General features: G+C 48.1%; 1 protein-coding gene across 1 annotated transcript in view; it reads left to right on the top strand.

Moving 5' to 3' along the window:
* The window catches only part of LOC147091954 (uncharacterized), a 51,144-nt gene extending 33,122 nt beyond the window's left edge, over nucleotides 1-18,022 (top strand). Inside the window, exon 4 of the mRNA XM_085976954.1 lies at nucleotides 16,918-18,022. Within this exon, the coding sequence (XP_085833080.1) occupies nucleotides 16,918-17,856 (939 nt within the window). The 3' untranslated portion in view covers nucleotides 17,857-18,022. The remainder of the gene's footprint in view (nucleotides 1-16,917) is intronic.
* Nucleotides 18,023-18,335: the final 313 nt, after the last annotated feature.

The following is an 18,335-nucleotide window of genomic DNA, read 5'->3' as shown; positions in this document are numbered from 1 at the left end:
GTGAGGATTAATCAGCACTTTCTAATTGGAGATGTTAATCAGAGGAACTTTTCAGATACTGAATTGTAGATTTTGTACCAAAGGTCAATTTAGGGTTAAAGTAAAATTCATAATTTTATTGTCAAATAATTTCTTATGAAAGTCCTGAATTAAGGGGAACGATCACAGACAACGGTTCTTAATGGGACACTGCAGCCCCAACAAGTCAATCAGCTATATATCAAGAATATTAACCTCCAGCCTAGTAATAGTGGATATTAACATTAGCAGAAATAAACCTCAACTGTCAGAATGAACATGGTTCAGTCCTGGATGTGATTAACAGCAGCAATAACAGCAGAATCCAACCCCTGCAGTCACTTGTGAACTCGCTGGTGTGTCAGCAGGTTGGATGACTGAGAGAATCCCTTCCCACACACGGAGCAGGTGAACGGCCTCTCCCCAGTGTGAACTCGCTGGTGTCTCAGCAGGGTGGATGACTGAGCGAATCCCTTCCCACACACGGAGCAGGTGAACGGTCTCTCCCCAGTGTGAGCTCGCTGGTGTCTCAGCAGAGTGGATGAATCAATTAATTCCTTCCCACACACAGAGCACGTGAACGGTCTCTCCCTAGTGTGAGTGCGCTGGTGTACAATGAGATGGGATGACTCCCTGAACCTTTTCCCACAGTGAGAGCAACTGAATGGTTTATCATCAGTGTGAACTCGTTGGTGTTGAATCAGTTCCTCAGAGCTTTTAAAGGAGTTCGCACAGTTGGAGCATTTAAAAGGTCTCTTGTCAGTGTGAACTCGCTGGTGTCTCAGAAGGTGGGCTGAATTAATGAATCCCTTCCCACACACGGAGCAGGTGAATGGTCTCTCCCCAGTGTGAACTCACTGATGTTCAATGAGATTGGATGAACACCTGAACTTCTTCCCACAATGAGAGCAATGGAATGGTCTCTCATCAGTGTGAACTCGCTGGTGGTGAATCAGTTCCTCAGAGCTTTTAAAGCAGTTCGCAAAGTCGGAGCATTTAAAAGGTCTCTTGTCAGTGTGAACTCGCTGGTGTGTCAGAAGGTGGGCTGAATTAGTGAATCCCTTCCCACATGGAGCAGGCGAACAGTCTCTCCCCAGTGTGACTGTGTCGATGAGTTTCCAGCCCAGAAGGGTAATTGAATCCCTTCCCACAGTCCCCACATTTCCACGGTTTCTCCATGGTGCGGGTGTCCTTGTGTCTCTCCAGGTTGGACGATCGGTTGAAGTCTCATCCACACAGAAACTCCAATATGATTTGGACAGGTTGGGTGATTGGGCAGACGCATGGCAGATGCAGTATAATGTGGATAAATGCAAGGTTATTCACTTTGGTGGCAAAAACAGGAAGGCAGCTTATTATCTGAATGGCAATAGATTGGGAGAAGGGGAAGTGCAACGAGACCTGGGTGTCCTTGTGCACCAGTCGCTGAAGGTAAGCATGCAGGTGCAGTAGGCGGTTAAGAAGGCAAATGGTATGTTGGCCTTCATAGCGAGAGGATTCGAGTACAGGAGCAAGGATGTCTTGCTGCAGTTATACAGGGCCTTGGTAAGACCACATCTTGAGTATTGTGTGCAGTTTTGGTCACCTTATCTGAGGAAGGATGTTCTTGCCATGGAGGGAGTGCAGCGAAGATTCACTAGGCTGATACCTGGGATGGCAGGAATGATGTATGAGGAGAGATTGTGTCGATTGGGCTTATACTTACTGGAGTTTAGAAGATTGAGAGGGGATCTCATCGAAGCCTATAAAATTCTAACAGGACTGGATAGACTAGATGCAGGAAGGATGTTCCCGAAGGCCGGGGAGTCCAGAACCAGGGGTCATAGTCTAAGGATAAAGGGTAAGCCATTTAGCACAGAGATGAGGAATTTCTTCACCCAGAGAGTGGTGAACCTGTGGAATTCTCTACCACAGAAGGCAGTAGAGGCCAATTCATTAAATATATTCAAGAAGGAGTTGGATATATTTCTTAAAGCTAAAGGGATCAAGGGATATGGGGAGAAGGTGAGGGAAGGGTGGAAATTTCCTGTCTACAAATCCTCCCCTTCGAATACCCTGTAAAATGAATATAAAACAGGATGAGAGAGAACCCACAAAAACACAAAGACAGGTTGTGAAATTGAGCTCAATGAATCTGGGAATTTGTGGGGCTGGTACTAGAAAAACAAGTAATGATAAAAGCTGCCGGATTGTCGTAAAATCCCAACTGGTTCACTAATGTCCCTCAGGGATATGGGGATCGGGCGGGAAAGTCAAGTTCAGGTCGAAGATCAGCCATGATCTTATTGAATGGCGGAGCAGGCTCGAGGGGCCGCATGGCCCACTCCTGCTCCTAATTCTTGTGTTCTTATGGAAGGGAACCTGCCACCCTACCTGTCCCACGACTTCTACCGCCTAGAAGGAAAAGAGCAGCAGGTGCATGGGAAGACCATCATCTGCAAGTCACACACCATCCTGACTTAGACATATATCGTCATTCCTTCATTGTCACTGGGTCACAATCCTGGAACTCCCTCCCGAACAGCACTGTGGGAGCACCTTCACCACACGGACTGCAGCGGTTCAAGAAGGTGGCTCACCCCAACCTTCTCAAGGGCAACTAGGGATGGGCAATAAATGCTGGCCTTAACAGCGACGCCCACAACCCAAGAATGAATTTAAAAATCTGCATGTGTAAAATAGATTAAAAGCCTCTACAGAAATACTTGTTCCTAAAACAATACTCCTTTACATTGTAGGGACAGTGTCTGTGTAACAAACTAATCTCCCCCAGAATCCACCTCCCTTGACAGTCTCACATTGGAAAAAAATTTTCAAAAAGGGTTCACCCGAAACGTTGACTTTTAATTTCTCTCCACGGGTGTTGCCTGGCCTGCTGAGTTTTTCCAGCATTTTCTGTTGTTATTTCGGATTTCCAGCATCTGCAGTATTTTGCTATCATCACATTGGAAATTGTTGGGTCCTCCTGGGCTCAGAAGTACTGGGGGTTAAATCCAGCAGCTTCTCCTCCATCTCCACTCCAGCTCAAACTGAAGCAACAAAAAGACCTACACAGGCGGCCAGGGACCGACTTCCACATCCAGCGCCCGCCCAGAAACAAGCCGGCTCTGGATTGGCAGCTCTGCTGTGTCGATCCAGTTGTGGTTTCTCCTGTCCGGGTTTCCTGGTGCTGCACTCATCAGTCACCTGACAACCCATTGTTAGCGGAAGCGTGTCATCCTCGGGCCCAGGGACCGCCTCAGGAGGAGAGAAGACGGCCGCGCATGCGCCGTGCTGCAGGGGGAACCGGTCTGTCTTTCCTCCACCAAGATGGCGGCACGTAACCCGGGCCTGTCACCAAGAAAAAGCCTCACCGCTGCCGTCCGGCAAAACACAGACCGGGCCGCGGGATCTCATTCGGGCCTGAGGCCGTTCTCCAACTTTATAAACTCTGCAGCGCGGCCTACCCGCAGTTTATTAATCTCCCGACCCCGCTCCCACCGACCAGCAGCTCCGCCCGGCGACCGCGCGAGGCTTTCTTTGCAAAGTCTGTGAGGGACGCGTGACCCGGGCCCGCGGCCTGATTGACGGGAGCTTCCGACCAATAGGGAGCGAGTGGGGCGGGGCTGGAGGAGCGAGCCGGCAGCGGGTCCTCCAACCAATCGGGGAGTCCGAGGGGCGGGACTAGCGCCGGCTGATTGTCTGATCCGCAGGGCAGCGAGTTTCTCCAGTCGCTTGTTCAGGGCCAGGGGAGGCTGTGGGCCTTTATTCCCCTCATTGGACACAAGGCACTTTGGCTCACAACACACTGGCTCAGGTTTTAATGGAGACTTTTAAAATTAATCAATAAAAGCAGATAAACCCCGTGCTTCTGTAGAACAAACTTTTTAATATTTGGGAGTAAAAGTACAAGTTATTTCCCCTCTGGGGAATTTATTATTAGGTTCAGGAAACAACAACAACCACTTGTATTTATAAAGCACCTTTAATGCAGTAAAACATCCCAAGGCTCTTCACAGGAGCGTTATAAAACAAAATTTGACACCGAGCCACATAAGGAGATATTCGGGCAGATGACCAAAAGCTTGGTCAAAGAAGTAGGTTTTAAGGAGCATCTTAAAGAGGAGAGAGAGGCAAAGAGATGGAGAAGTTTAGAGAAAGAATTCCAGAGCTTAGGGCCCAGGCAGCTGAAGGCACGGCCACCAATGGTGCAGCGATTAAAATCGGGGATGCTCAAGAGGGCAGAAATAGAGGGGCGCAAATATCTCGGCCGGGGGGGGCGGCGGGTTGTAGAGGCTGGAAGAGATTACAGAGATAAGGAGGGGCGAGGCCACGGAGGGAATTGAAAACAAGGCTGAGAATTTTAAGGATGAGACACTTGAGGAAACGCAGGGAGTGGGGGAGGGTCAAGCCCTTATGGGACAGGGTCATTAATTCTGTTCTGCGAGAGTTACTGGGACAGACTGTATCTCCCCCTCTCCTCCACACAGGGATTTGTGGTAGTTAAAGGGACAGCGATTCTTCTTGTTCCGCGAGATTGTAATTAAAGGGACACTACTCTGAGATGGCTGTGAACTTATAGTGCCGCCAGCCTTTCTAAAACATCTTCCTTTTTTTAAAGATCTGTGTGAACTCGCTGGTGATTCAGCAGGTTGGATGAACTCTGAAACCTCTTTGCACAGTCAGAACATTTAAAGGGTCTCTCATCGGTTCTGGGACAGGAGGGATCTGGTTAACAGTGATCACAATATCATTGGGTTTAAAGTAGTTATGGAAAGGGACAAAGAAGAATCAATGGTGAAAATACCCAGCTGGAAGAGAGCCAATTTCAGTGATTTGAGAAGGGATCGAGCACAGGTGGACTGGAAACAAAGATTGTCCAGGAAAACAGTGAATGACCAATGGCAGGCCTTCAAGGCTGAGATAGTTCGGGTACAAACCAAGCATATTCCCATAAGGAGGAAAGATGGGCATCCAAAGCTAGAGCTCCCGATGACAAAGGATATTGAGGTTAGAATAAAACAGAGAAAGGAGGTTTACGACAAATGTCAGGTAGAGAATACAGTCAAAAACTGGGAGCATACAGAGAGTGCGGGGGAAATTGAAACAGGATATAAGGGCAAAGTGAATATGAGAAAAGATTAGCGGGTAACATAAAAGAGAACCCAAAAATCTTCTATAAACATATGCAAAGTCAAAGGATAGTTAAATGAATGGTGGGGCCGATTAGGGACCAAATAGGAGCACATCATACGGAAGCAGAGGGCATGGCTGAGGTACTGAATGAGCACTTAGCATCTGTCTCCACAAAAGAAGAGGATGAAGTTCATGTCGCAGTAGAGGAGGGGGGAGTCGAGAAATTGGATAAAAATGGATAGAAAGCAGGTGCTAAATAGGTTGTCATCACTCAAAGTTAACAAGTCACCCGGTCCGGATGGGATGCATCCTAGGTTGTTGAGGGAAGCTAGGGTGGAGATAGCAGAAACTCCGACCACAATCTTTCAATCTCCCTCAGATATATGGGAGGGGTGCCAGAGGACTGTAGGATTGCAAATGTTACACCCTGTTTAAAAAAGGGGAGAGGGATAAACCTGCTAACTACAGGCCAATCAGTCTAATGTCAGTGGTGGGTGAACGACTAGAGACCATTGTCAAGGTTAAAATTAATTCTCACTTGGAGAAGCATGGGTTAATAAGGGGCAGCCAGTGTGGATTTGTTAAAGATAAATCGTGTCTGACTAACCTGATTGAGTTCTTTGATGAAGTAACAGAGGGTTGATGAAGGTAGTGCAGCAAATGTTGTATACATGGACTTTCTAAAGGCATTTGACAAAGTACCACATAAGAGACTTATTCGGAAAATAGAAGCACAGGAAATTAAAGGGATGAAGATAATTTGGGTATATAATTGGCTGAGGGATAGGAGACAGTGAGCAGTGCTGAGGGATGTTTTTCTGACTGGAGGGAAATATGCAGTGGGTTCACCCAGAAGTCGGGATTAGGACCATTGCTTTCCTTGTTATATATAAATGACCTGGATTGGGTATAGGTGTACAATTTTGAAGTTTACGGATGATACAAAACTTGGCAACGTAGTAAATAGTGAGCATAGTAGTAGCAGACTTCAGAAGGACAGAGACAGACTGTGAAATGAGCAGACACAAGGCAGATGAAATTAAATGAGGATAAGTGTGAAGTGATGCACTTTGGGAGAAACAACAGGGAGAGGCCGTATAATCTAAATGGGACTATTTTGAGGGGGTGCAAGAGCAGAGGGACCTGGGGGTCCATATTCACAAATCTTTGAAAGTGCCACGGCAAGTTGGTGAGGCGGTTCAGAAAGCATATGGGGTACTTGGCTTTGTAAATAGGGCCATTGAATACAAAAACAAGGAAGTTACACTAAACCTTTACAAATCACTAGTTAGGAATCATAGGACAGGAGGAGGCCATTCAGTCCCTCGAGCCTGTTCTGCCATTCAATGTGATCATGGCTGATCTGCAATCTAACTCCATACACCCGCCTTTGGCCCATATCTCTTAATGCCTTTGGGTAACAAAAACCTATCAATCTCAGATTGAAAATTAACAATTGATCTCGCATCAATTGCCGTTTGCAGAAGAGAGTTTCAAACTTCTACCACCCTTTGTGTGTAGAAGTGTTTCCTAATTTCACTCCTGAAAGGTCTGGTTCTAATTTTTAGATGATGCCCCCAGTCCGAGAATCCCCAACCAGCGGAAATAGTTTCTCTCTATCTACCCTCTGTTCCCCTTAATATCCTGAAAATTTCAATCAGATCACACCTTAACCTTCTAAATTCCAGGGAATACACCCCTAATTTGTGTAATCCCTCCTCGTAACTTAACCCTTGAAGTCCGGGCATCATTCTGGTAAACCTACGCTGCACTCCCTCCAAGGCCAATATATCCTTCCTAAGGTGTGGTGCCCAGAACTGCTCACAGTGCTCCAGGTGTGGTCTAACCAGGGTGTTGTACAGCTGCAGGGTTCTGGCCTCAGCTGGAGTATTGTGTACAGTTCTGGGCACCACACTTTAGGAAGGATGTCAAGGCCTTGGAGAGGATACAGAGGAGGTTGACCAGGATGGTACCAGGGATGAGGGACTTCAGTTATGTGGAGAGATTGGAGAAGCTGGGATTGTTCCCCTTAGAGCAGAGAAGGTTAAGAGGAGACCTAATAGAGGGGTTCAAAATGATGAGGGGTTTTGATCGAGCAAGTAGGGAGAAACTGTTCACTCTGGCAAGTGGGTCAGTAACCAAAGGTCACAGATTTAAAATAGTTGCTAAAAGAACTAGAGGGAAATGAGGAGAATTGTTTTCACACAGAGGGTTGTTAAGATCTGGAACGCACCATCTGAAAGGATGCTGGAATCAGGTTCCACAGGAACTTTCAAACAGTAATTGGACATGTCCTTGAAGAGGACTAGTTTGCAGAGTTCTGGGGATAAAGCTGGGGTTTGGGACTAAATTGGACAGCTCTTTCAAAGAGCCGGCACAGACATGATGGGCCGAATCACCTCCTTCTGTGCTGTTAGATTCGATGATCAGTGTGAACACGCTGGTGTCTCTTAAGGCTCTTCGAGATTTTAAAGCTCTTCCCACAGTCAGAACATTTAAAGGGTCTCTCGTCAATGTGAACTCACTGGTGTATCAGCAGGTGGGATGACTGACTGAATCCCTTCCCACACACGGAGCAGGTGAACGGTCTCTCACCAGTGTATAGGAGCCGATGTCTCTTCAGCTCCCTGGAGCTTTTAAAGCTTTTCCCACAGCCAGAACATTTAAAGGGTTCTCTCCAGTGTGAACTCGCTGATGGGCCAGCAGGTTGGAGGACCGAGCGAATCCCTTCCCACACACGTATCAGGTGAACGGCCTCTCCCCAGCATGTAGGAGCCGGTGTCTCTTCAGCTCCCCAGGGCTTTTAAAGCTTTTCCCACAGTCAGAACATTTAAAGGGTCTCTCGTCAGTGTGAACTCGCTGGTGTATCAGCAGGTTGGAGGGCTGAGCGAATCTCTTCCCTCACACAGAGCAGGTGAATGGCCTCTCCCTAGTGTGTAGGTGTTGGTGTCTCTTCAGCTCCAAGGAGCTTTTAAAGCTCTTCCCACATTCAGAACATTTAAAGGGTCTCTCGTCAGTGTGAGCAAGCTGGTGTGTCTGCAGGGTGGATGACTGAGTGAATCCCTTCCCACACACGAAGCAGGTGAACAACCTCTCCCCAGTGTGAACTCACTGGTGTTGCTTGAGCTCCTCGGGGATTTTAAAGCTCTTCCCACAATGAGAACATTTAAATCGCCTTTCATCAGTGTGAACAAGCTGGTGTGTCAACAGGGTGGAGGACTGCAAGAATTCCTTCCCACACACGGAGCAGGTGAATGGCCTCTCCACAGTGTGGAGGCACTGGTGTCCCTTCAGATCCTGGGGCTTTTAAAGCTCTTCCCACAGTCAGAACCTGTAAATGGCCTCTCATCAGTGTGAACAAGCTGGTGTCACTTCAGATGCCCAGGGCTTTTAAAGCTCTTCCCACAGTCAGGACATTGAAATGGTCTCTCCCCAGTGTGAACTCGCTGGTGTGTTTGCAGGTGGGAAGAACAAACAAACAAATCTCTTTCCACACACGGAGCAGGTGAATTGACTGTCCCTGGTGTGACTGCGCCGTTGAAATTCCAATGCAGATGGGGAACTGACTACCTTCCCACTGTCCCCACCTTTACCCAGTTTCTCCCTGGTGTGACGGTGCACGTGTCCCACCAGGTCAGGCGATCAGCTGAATCCGTGTCTACACACTGAACACATGTGCGGTTTGTCATCGCTGCTTTCTCCTTCCATGTGCAAAGGCCGATGATATTCAGGTCCTGATGAATCGAGTGACTCTGTCAGATTTTGACGTGATGTTTGGTCTGAGCTTCCCGCCTGTAACTGCTCCACTTCTATAACCCTGTAAATCGAGTTCAGAAAAGGATCAGAGGCAAACTTTTGTTTAATTTTCCGAACCTAGGGGCAGTGAAACTGATTTTCAGGCCCCAGCTGCTGCACAGGTTGTTTGAAAGAATCAGCAGTAATGGCGGCTGTAATACCCACAAGCCCCCGGCACTTCAGAAAGCGCTCTGTTGACTCTGAGTCCCGCGCATGTGCTCATGGCCCCCGCGCTCTCCCTCCTGCTCCACAATCGCCCGTCCCGATCGGTCCGCAATGCGCATGCTCAGCGCACAAAACCCCACCGTTGGAACATCGGGCACGCATGCGGAGCCGCAACATCTGGGATGCGTGCGCGGCTCAGGTGGGGGCGAGTCGGTGTTTCACCTCAGCCGCCAGGGAGGTGCGCATGCGCAGGACGACCCAACATTCTTCCCATCAGCAATCACTCCCTCGTTTCTTTAATAAAAACAGAAAATGCTGGAAAAACTCAGCAGGTCAGGCAGCATCTGTGGAGAGAGAAACAGTTAACGTTTCAGGTCGATGACCTTTCGTCAGAACTGCTTCTTCTTTAGTGTCAGCTGTGGCTCAGGTGGTAGCACTCTCGTCTCTGAGTCAGAAAGCTGTGGGTTCAAGTCCCACTCCAGAGATTTGAGCACAAAAATCTACGCTGGCACTGCAGTGCAGTACTGAGGGAGTGCGGCACTGTCGGAGGTGGCGTCTTTCTGATGAGACGTTAAACTGAGGCCCCGTCTGCTCTCGCAGGTGGACGTCAATGATCCTATGGCACTATTTCAAGAAAGAAAGGCTTGCATTTATATAGTGCCTTTCATGACCACCAGACGTCTTGAAGTGCTTTACAACCAATGAAGTACTTTTGGAGTGTAGTCACTGTTGTAATGTGGGAAAGAGCAGGGAAATTATCCCCGGTGTCCTAGTCAATGTTTATCCCTCAATCAATGTAACAAAATGATAGAATATCTGGTCATTATCACATTGCTGTTTGTGGGAGCCTGCTGTGCGCTAATTGGCTGCCGCGTTTCCTACATTACAACAGTGACTACACTTCAAAAATACTTCACTGGCTGTAAAGCACTTTGGGGCGTCCGGTGGTGGTGAAAGGCGCTATAGAAATGCAAGTCTTTCTTTCTTCACTGTTCTCACCAGCGACCTCTTCTGGCAGTTAGTTGATTGATTGACAGCCGAGAGTCCGCGCATGCGCACACGGAGCGACGGTTTGGGCCGAGTCCGGTACAGCGACCCCTCCCGGTCACCAAGGGTAATAACTGTGCATGCCCAGAGGACACCAAACACCCCCCCACACTCGGAGCTGCACCTGCGCACTCGGATCCTGCCGGACGGAGTTGGCGCGGGGCATTCCGGGGAAAGGCCTTGATGTCGGTTCCAGAGTCGCAATCGGTGACGCAAAGTGAGTTTTCTCTGCTCCGATTGGGCGGAGAATCGCGTGGGTTGGGGGGGGGAGGGGGGGATCGGGAGAGAATAAAGAGAAATAGAAAAACCTGAGAGACCGCGAGGCCCCAGACCGAGCGGCGTCAGTTGGACGGAGCACGTGATCTCCTCGGGGACACGTGACCCGGGCCCGCGGCCTGATTGACGGGAGCTTCCGACCAATAGGGAGCGAGCGGGGCGGGGCTGGAGGAGCAAGCCAGTGGCGGGTCCTCCAACCAATCGGAGAGCCCGAGGGGCGGGACTAGCGCTGGCTGATTGCCTGATCCGCAGGGCAGCGAGTTTCTCCAGTCCCTTGTTCAGGGCCCGGGGCCAGGGGAGGCTGTGGGCCTTTATTCCCCTCATTGGACACAAGGCTCTTTGGCTCACAACACACTGGCTCAGGTTTTAATAGAGACTTTTTAAATTCATCAATAAAAGCAGATAAACCTGGTGCTTCTGTGGAACAAACTTTCTAATATTGTATAGAATCATAGAATGGTTACAGCACAGAAGGAGGCCATTCGGCCTGTTGAGCCATGCCGGCTCTCTACAAGACCACTTCAGGGAGTCCCACTCCCCGCCCTTTCCCTGTAACCCTGCAAATTTCTTTCCTTCAGGTATTCGAGGGTCCGAATGGCCAACTCCTGCTCCTATCTTCTATGTATCTATAATCCGAGGCACAGGTAGGCCCCACAGTGGCGGTGGCGGCGGACCTGTGAGGAGCGGCGGCAGTGATATAAAGTGAGGTGGTGGAGCAGGTTGGCCCCACAGCAGTGGACCTGTGAGGAGCGGCGGCGGTGATATAAAGAGCGAGGCGGCGGAGTTTATAGGGTGTCTGTAATTCTTGTGACGATTCCTGTGTCCCTGATAACCATGTGTGCGGGAAGTGTATCCAGCTGCAGCTACTGACAGACCGCATTGCGGCGCTGGAGCTGTGAGTGGATACATACTGGAGAATTCGCGATGCTGAGGACATCGTGGATAGCACGTTTAGGGAGTTGGTCACAGCACAGGTAAAGGCTGCACAGGCAGGAAGAGAATGGATGACCACCAGGCAGAGTAGCAGGTGCAGGCAGGTAGTGCAGGGGTCCCCTGTGGGTGATGTGCCTTCAATAACCACAAAACTAGAAGTTATAGACTTTAACAAGTTGGCTTTTAATCACTAAGATCAGAGCTAACATCTCAACACACTGACTGGCTCGCAGGAATGAGCCATACAGGTTAGTCAGGAAAGAGGAAGTGAAACCATACACCGTGTGGGGGAGGGTAATATACATGAGTGCAAAACGAATACAGGCAAGAACAAACAGATTTCATTACAGTGGGCATCCCCCTCTCAAACAGATATACCACTTTGGATATTGTTGCGGAAGATGGCTTATCAGGGGAAGGCAGCAGCAGCCAATTTCCTGGCACCGTGGGTGGTTCTGCTGCACAGGATGGGAGGAAAAAGAGTGGGAGAGCTATAGTAATAAGCGATCGAAAAAGGCAGACACAGGCAGACCAGGCTGCCAAGAGAGGACAGGATATGCTCTCACTGCAGTCAGGGAGTAGTGGAGACAGAGATGCACTTCCTCACAGCCTGTGGAAAATATCAGGGCATCAGGGAGAATTTCTACCAAAAATTCTCACAAATATGCCCTGAATTCAGAAATCTGAATGACGACCAAAAACTCCCATACCTACTGGGGGAGGAGAGAAGCTGTGTAGCACTGGTGGCACACTAGGTTACAGCTTGCCATGAACAGAGGGACAACCAGTAAACCTAAGAAAAGAGTATATATAAATAATGCGAATGTATATTTATACACTCAGGGATATACCTGTTTATACACTGTATGAATAGAACTGCGTTTATGTGTTCAACCATGAATGTATTTTGATGCTTTGGCAACATAAGATGTACCTTATCATGCCAACAGAGCGATTTGAATTGAATTGAATTGATTCTATTGTAAGCGGAATAGATAGGCGTTTCTGCGGCCGCAAACGTGACTCCAGGATGGTATGTTGCCTTCCTGGTGCAAGGGTTAAGGATGTCTCAGAGCGGCTGCAGAACATTTTGGAAGGGGAGGGTGAACAGCCAATTGTCGTGGTGCATATAGGTACCAACGGTATAGGTAGAAAAATGGGATGAGGTCCTAAAAGCTGAATAAATGGAGTTAGGAGGTAAATAAAAAAATAGGACCTCCAAGGTTGTAATCTCAGGATTGCTACCAGTGCCACGTGCTAGTCAGAGTAGAAATAGAAGGATATTTCAGATGACTACGTGGCTAGAGGAATGGTGCAAGGGGGAGGGATTCAAATTCCTGGGACATTGGAACCAGTTCTGGGGGAGGTGGGGCTAGTACAAACCGGACGGTTTGCACCTGGGCAGGACCGGGACTGATGTCCGAGGGGGAGTGTTTGCTAGTGCTCTGGGGGAAGGTTTAAACTAAAATGGCAGGGGGTTGGGAACCTGAGCAGGGAGACAGAGGAAAGGGAAACAAGGATAGAAGCAAAAGACAGGAAGGAGAAAAACAAAAGTGGCAGTCAGAGAAATCATGGGTTTAAATCAAACATAGCCACAGTAAATAATAATTCTAAAAGGTGTAAGAGTGTTAAAAAGACAAGCCTGAAGGCCTTGTGTCTTAATGCAAAGAGCATTCGTAATAAGGTGGATGAATTAGTTGCGCAAATAGATGTAAACGGATATGATATGATTGGGATTCCGGAAACATGGATCCAGGGTGACCAAGGCTGGGAACTCAACATCCAGGGGTATTCAATATTCAAGAAAGATAGGCAAAAAGGAAAAGGAGGTGGGGTAGCATTGCTTTTTAAAGAGGAGATTAACACAATTGAAAGGAAGGATATTAGCTCTGATGATGTGGAATCTGTATGGGTAGAGCTGAGAAATACCAAGGGGCAGAAAACGTTAGTGGGAGTGTTATACAGACCTCCAAACAGTAATGCAGAGGTTGGGGATGGCATTAAATGGGAAATTAGAGATGCGTGCAATAAGGGCACAGCAGTTATCATGGGTGACTTTAATCTACATATAGATTGGGCTAAACAAATTAGTAACCATCCTCTGGAGGAGGAATTCCTGGAGTGTTTACGGGATGGTTTCCTGGACCAATATGTCGAGGAACCAACTAGAGATCAGGCCATCGTAGACTGGGTATTATGTAATGAGAAATAATTAATTAGCAATCTTGTTGTGCGAGGCCCCTTGGGTCAGAGCGATCATAATATGATAGAATTTTTCATTAAGATGGAGAGTGAAGTAGTTGACTCAGAGACTAGGGTCCTGAATTTAAATAAAGGAAACTACGATGGTATGAGGCGCGAGTTGGGTAGGATTGCTTGGGGAATGTTACTCAAAGGCTTGATGGTGGATAGGCAATGGCAAACATTCAAAGATTGCATTGATGAACTACAGAATTTGTTCATCCCTGTTAGGCATAAAAATAAAACAAAAAAGGTGACTCAACCGTGGCTAACAAGGGAAATTAGGGATAGCATAAGATCCGAGGAGAGGACATATAAATTGGCCAGAAAAAGTAGTAAACCTGAGGATTGGGAGCAGTTTAGGATTCAGCAAAGCAGGACAAAGGGATTAATTAAGAGGGGGAAAATAGAGTATGAGAGTAAGCTTTCAGGGAAGATAAAAACTAACTGTAGATATGTGAAGAGAAAAAGATTGGTGAAGTCAAGCATAGGTCCCTTGCAGTCAGAATCAGGGGAATTTACAATGGGGAACAAAGAAATGACAGGCCAATTAAATACATTCTTTGGTTCTGTCTTCACAAAGGAGGACACAAATAACCTTCCAGAGATGTCGGGGAACATAGGGTCTGATGAGAGGGAGGAACTGAAAGAAATCAGTATTTGTAGGGAAATGGTGTTAGGGGAAATTGACGGGATTGAAGGCCGATAAATCCCCAGGGCCTGATAATCGACATCCTAGGGTACTTAAGGAAGTAGCCCTAGAAATAGTAGATGCATTGCTGGTCATCTTCCAAAATTCGATAGACTCTGGAACAGTTCCTATGGGTTGGAGGGTTGCTAATATTACCCCACTATTCAAAAAAGGTGGTAGAGAGAAAACGTGGAATTATATCGGTAGTGGGGAAAATGCTAGAGTCCATTATAAAAGATGTAATAGCAGAGCACTTGGAAAACAGTGACAGGATCGGTCAAAGTCAACATGGATTTACAAAAGGTAAATCATGCTTGACTAATCTACTGCAATTTTTTGAGATTGTAACTGGTAGAATAGATAAGGGAGAACCAGTGGATGTGGTGTATTTGGACTTTCAGAAGGCTTTCGATAAGGTACCGTAGAAGAGATTAGCGTGTAAAGTTAAGGCACATGGGATTGGGGGCAAGGTACTGACTTGGATAGAGAACTGGTTGGCAGACAGGAAGCAAAGAGTTGGAATAAATGGGTCTTTTTCCGAGTGGCAGGCAGTGACTAGTGGGGTACCACAGGGATCGGTCCGAGGACCCCAGCTATTCACAATATATATAAATGATCTGGACGAGGGAACTAGATGTAACATCTCCAAGTTTGCAGACAACACAAAGCAGGGTGGGCGTGTGTGAGGAGGATGCCGAAAAACTCCGGTATAATTTGGACAGGTTGGGTGATTAGGCAGAAGCATGGCAGATGCAGTATAATGTGGATAAATGCGAGGTTATCCACTTTGGTGGCAAAAACAGGAAGGCAGATTATTATCTGAATCGCAGTAGATTGTGAGAAGGGGAAGTGCAACGAGACCTAGGTGTCCTTTTGCACCAGTCGCTGAAGGTAAGCATGCAGGTGCAGCAGGCGGTTAAGAAGGCAAATGGTATGTTGGCCTTCGTAGTGAGGGGGTTTGAGTACAGGAACAAGGATTTCTTGCTGCAGTTGTACAGAGCCTTGGTGAGACCACATCGTGAGTATTGTGTGCAGTTTTGGTCGCCTTATCTGAGGAAGGATGTTCTTGCCGGGGAGGGAGTTCAACAAAGATTCACCAGACTGATACCTGGGATGGCAGGAATGACGTATGAGGAGAGATTGGGACGATTGGGCTTGTACTCACTGGAGTTTAGAAGAATGAGAGGGGATCTCATTGAAACTTATGAAATTCTGACAGGACTGGACAGACTAGATGCAGGAAGGATGTTCCCGATGGTCGGGGAGTCCAGAACCAGGGGTCACAGTCTAAGGATACGGGGTAAGCCATTTAGGACAGAAATTAGGAGGAATTTCTTCACCCAGAGAGTGGTGAACCTGTGGAATTCTCTACCACAGAAGGCAGTAGAGGCCAATACATTAAATATATTCAAGAAGGAGTTGGATATATTTCTTAAGGCTAAAGAGATCAAGGGGTATGGGGAGAAAACAGGGACCGGGTACTGAATTTTGATGATCAGCATGATCGCATTGAATGGCGGAGCAGGCTAGAGGGGCCGAATGGCCTACTCCTGCTCCTATCTTCTATGTTTCTATGTTTGTATGTTTCTATGCTTCAGTTTGAGCTGGAGTGGAGATATAGGAGAAGCTGCTGGGTTTAACCCCCAGTACTTCTGAGCCCAGGAGGACCCAACAATTTCCAATGTGAGACTGTCAAGGGAGGTGGATTCTAGGGGAGATTAGGTTGTTAAACAGACACTGTCCCTACAATGTAAAAGAGTATTGTTTTAGGAACAAGTATTTCTGTACAGGCTTTTAATCCAGTTTACATCTACAGATTTGTTTTAATTCATTCTTGGGATGTGGGCGTAGCTCGCAAGAGCAGCAAATATTGCCAATCCCCAGTTTCCCGTTGAGAAGGGGGTGGTGAGTCGCCTTCTTGAACTACTGCAGTCCGTGTGGTGAAGGTATTCCCACAATGTTGTTCGGTAAGGAGTTCCAGGATTATGACCTAGTAACTATGACTATATCTGAGTCAGGATGATGTGTGACTTGGAGGGGAACTTGGATGTGATGGTTCTCCCATACAACAGCTGCCCTTGTCCTTCTAGGCGGTGGAGGTTGCGGGTTTTGGAGGTTCTATCAAAGTTCTGGTCGAGTTGCAGATGTATAAAGTTCCTTTCCTTCGCCCCCTCCCCCCTCCCACTCCCACCTCTCTCTCTCTCTCCTCCCATAGAGGCCAGAGTCTTGTGTAGGCCCAGACCAGGTGGTGGATTCCCTTCCCTGAAGGACATTAGTGAATCAGTTGGGTTTTTGTGACAATCCAGCAGCTTTCATGGTCACTTTTTTCTAGTGCCGGCCCACCAAATGACCAGATTCACTGAGCTCAATTTCACAACCTGCCTTTGTGGGTTGTCTCTCACGCTCCCTGTTTTAAATTAATTTTACAGGGCACTGAAAGGGGAGGACTTACAGATGGTAAGCTCAAACCAAACATCACTTCAAGATCTGACAGAGTCAGTCGACTCATCGGATCTGAATATCACCGGCCTCTGAACATGGAAGCAAAAAGCACCGTTCACAGTGGGGAGAAACTGTACACGTGTTCTGTGTGTGGACGAAGCTTCAGCCAACCCTCTGGCCTATCGAGACACAAGCGCATTCACACCGGGGAGAGGCCGTTCACCTGCTCTGAGTGTGGGAAGGGATTCACTAATTCATCCAACCTGCTGATACACCAGCGAGTTCACACTGGGGAGAGGCCGTTTACCTGCTCCGAGTGTGGGAAGGGATTCACTAATTCATCCAACTTGCTGACACACCAGCGTGTTCACACCGGGGAGAGGCCGTTCACCTGCTCCGAGTGTGGGAAGGGATTCACTAATTCATCCAACCTGCTGACACACCAGCGTGTTCACACCGGGGAGAGGCCGTTCACCTGCTCCGAGTGTGGGAAGGGATTCACTAATCCATCCAACTTGCTGACACACCAGCGTGTTCACACCGGGGAGAGGCCGTTCACCTGCTCCGAGTGTGGGAAGGGATTCACTAATTCATCCAACTTGCTGACACACCAGCGTGTTCACACCGGGGAGAGGCCGTTCACCTGCTCCGAGTGTGGGAAGGGATTCACTGATTCATCCACCCTGCTGAATCACCAGCGAGTTCACACTGAGGAGAGACCTTTTAACTGCTCGGACTGTGGGAAGTGCTATAAAGGTTCCGGGGAACTGATACACCATCAACGTGTTCACACTGGGGAGAGACCGTTCACCTGCTCTCACTGCGGGACTGGGTTCAGGTGGTCATCTGAGCTCATTGTACACCAGCGCATTCACACTGGGGAGATGCCGTTCAGGTGCCATCACTGCGGGACTCGGTTCAGGCAGTCATCTGCGCTCACTGTCCACCAGCGCACTCACACTGGGGAGAGGCCGTTCACCTGCTCCATGTGTGGGAAGGGATTCACTCAGTCATCCAACCTGCTGAGACACCAGCGAGTTCACACTAGGGAGAGGCCGTTCACCTGCTCTGAGTGTGGGAAGGGATTCACTCAGTCATCCAACCTGCTGAGACACCAGCGAGTTCACAAGTGACTGCAGGGGTTGGATTCTGTTGTTGTTGCTGCTGTTAATCACATCCAGGACTGAACCATGTTCATTCTGACAGTTGGGGATTGTTTCTGCTGATAAATTCCAGCCCATTTCCCGGAGTTATTAATATTCTGGATAGATGTCAAATAAATCAACTTTGTTTTAAACACATTGTTGTAGATCTTTGTCTTTCCCACCTGAGTGTTTAGCATCACCTGGCTGGAGCTCAGAAAGGACAATCTGGGGGAGGATCGTACGGCGGGAGCAGAACTCCAGCCTGGACACAGTTCTTCAGGGCCACACTGAGAGGGGCAAACGGCACTTGGTCTTTCTTGTCTCTCTTCACTGACAGCAAAGTTGCCGTGCAGGTTAATCTCGAGGCGTGTGAGAAACGTATCCCAGCCACACTCTGCCATGGTTCAGAGCTCCTAGGCACGGAACAGAAGGCTCCTTTAGGAATGTACCCCAGTGCTTTTTTTTTT

The sequence above is a fragment of the Somniosus microcephalus genome, unplaced genomic scaffold (genome assembly GCF_052327205.1).
Source record: "Somniosus microcephalus isolate GS21.2 unplaced genomic scaffold, FLI_Smic_1.0 unresolved_chr3, whole genome shotgun sequence".
In the NCBI taxonomy this organism is placed as follows: Eukaryota; Metazoa; Chordata; class Chondrichthyes; order Squaliformes; family Somniosidae; genus Somniosus; species Somniosus microcephalus.
The sequence above is the reverse complement of the archived record's forward strand: the minus strand, read 5'-3'. Positions and strand labels throughout refer to the sequence as shown.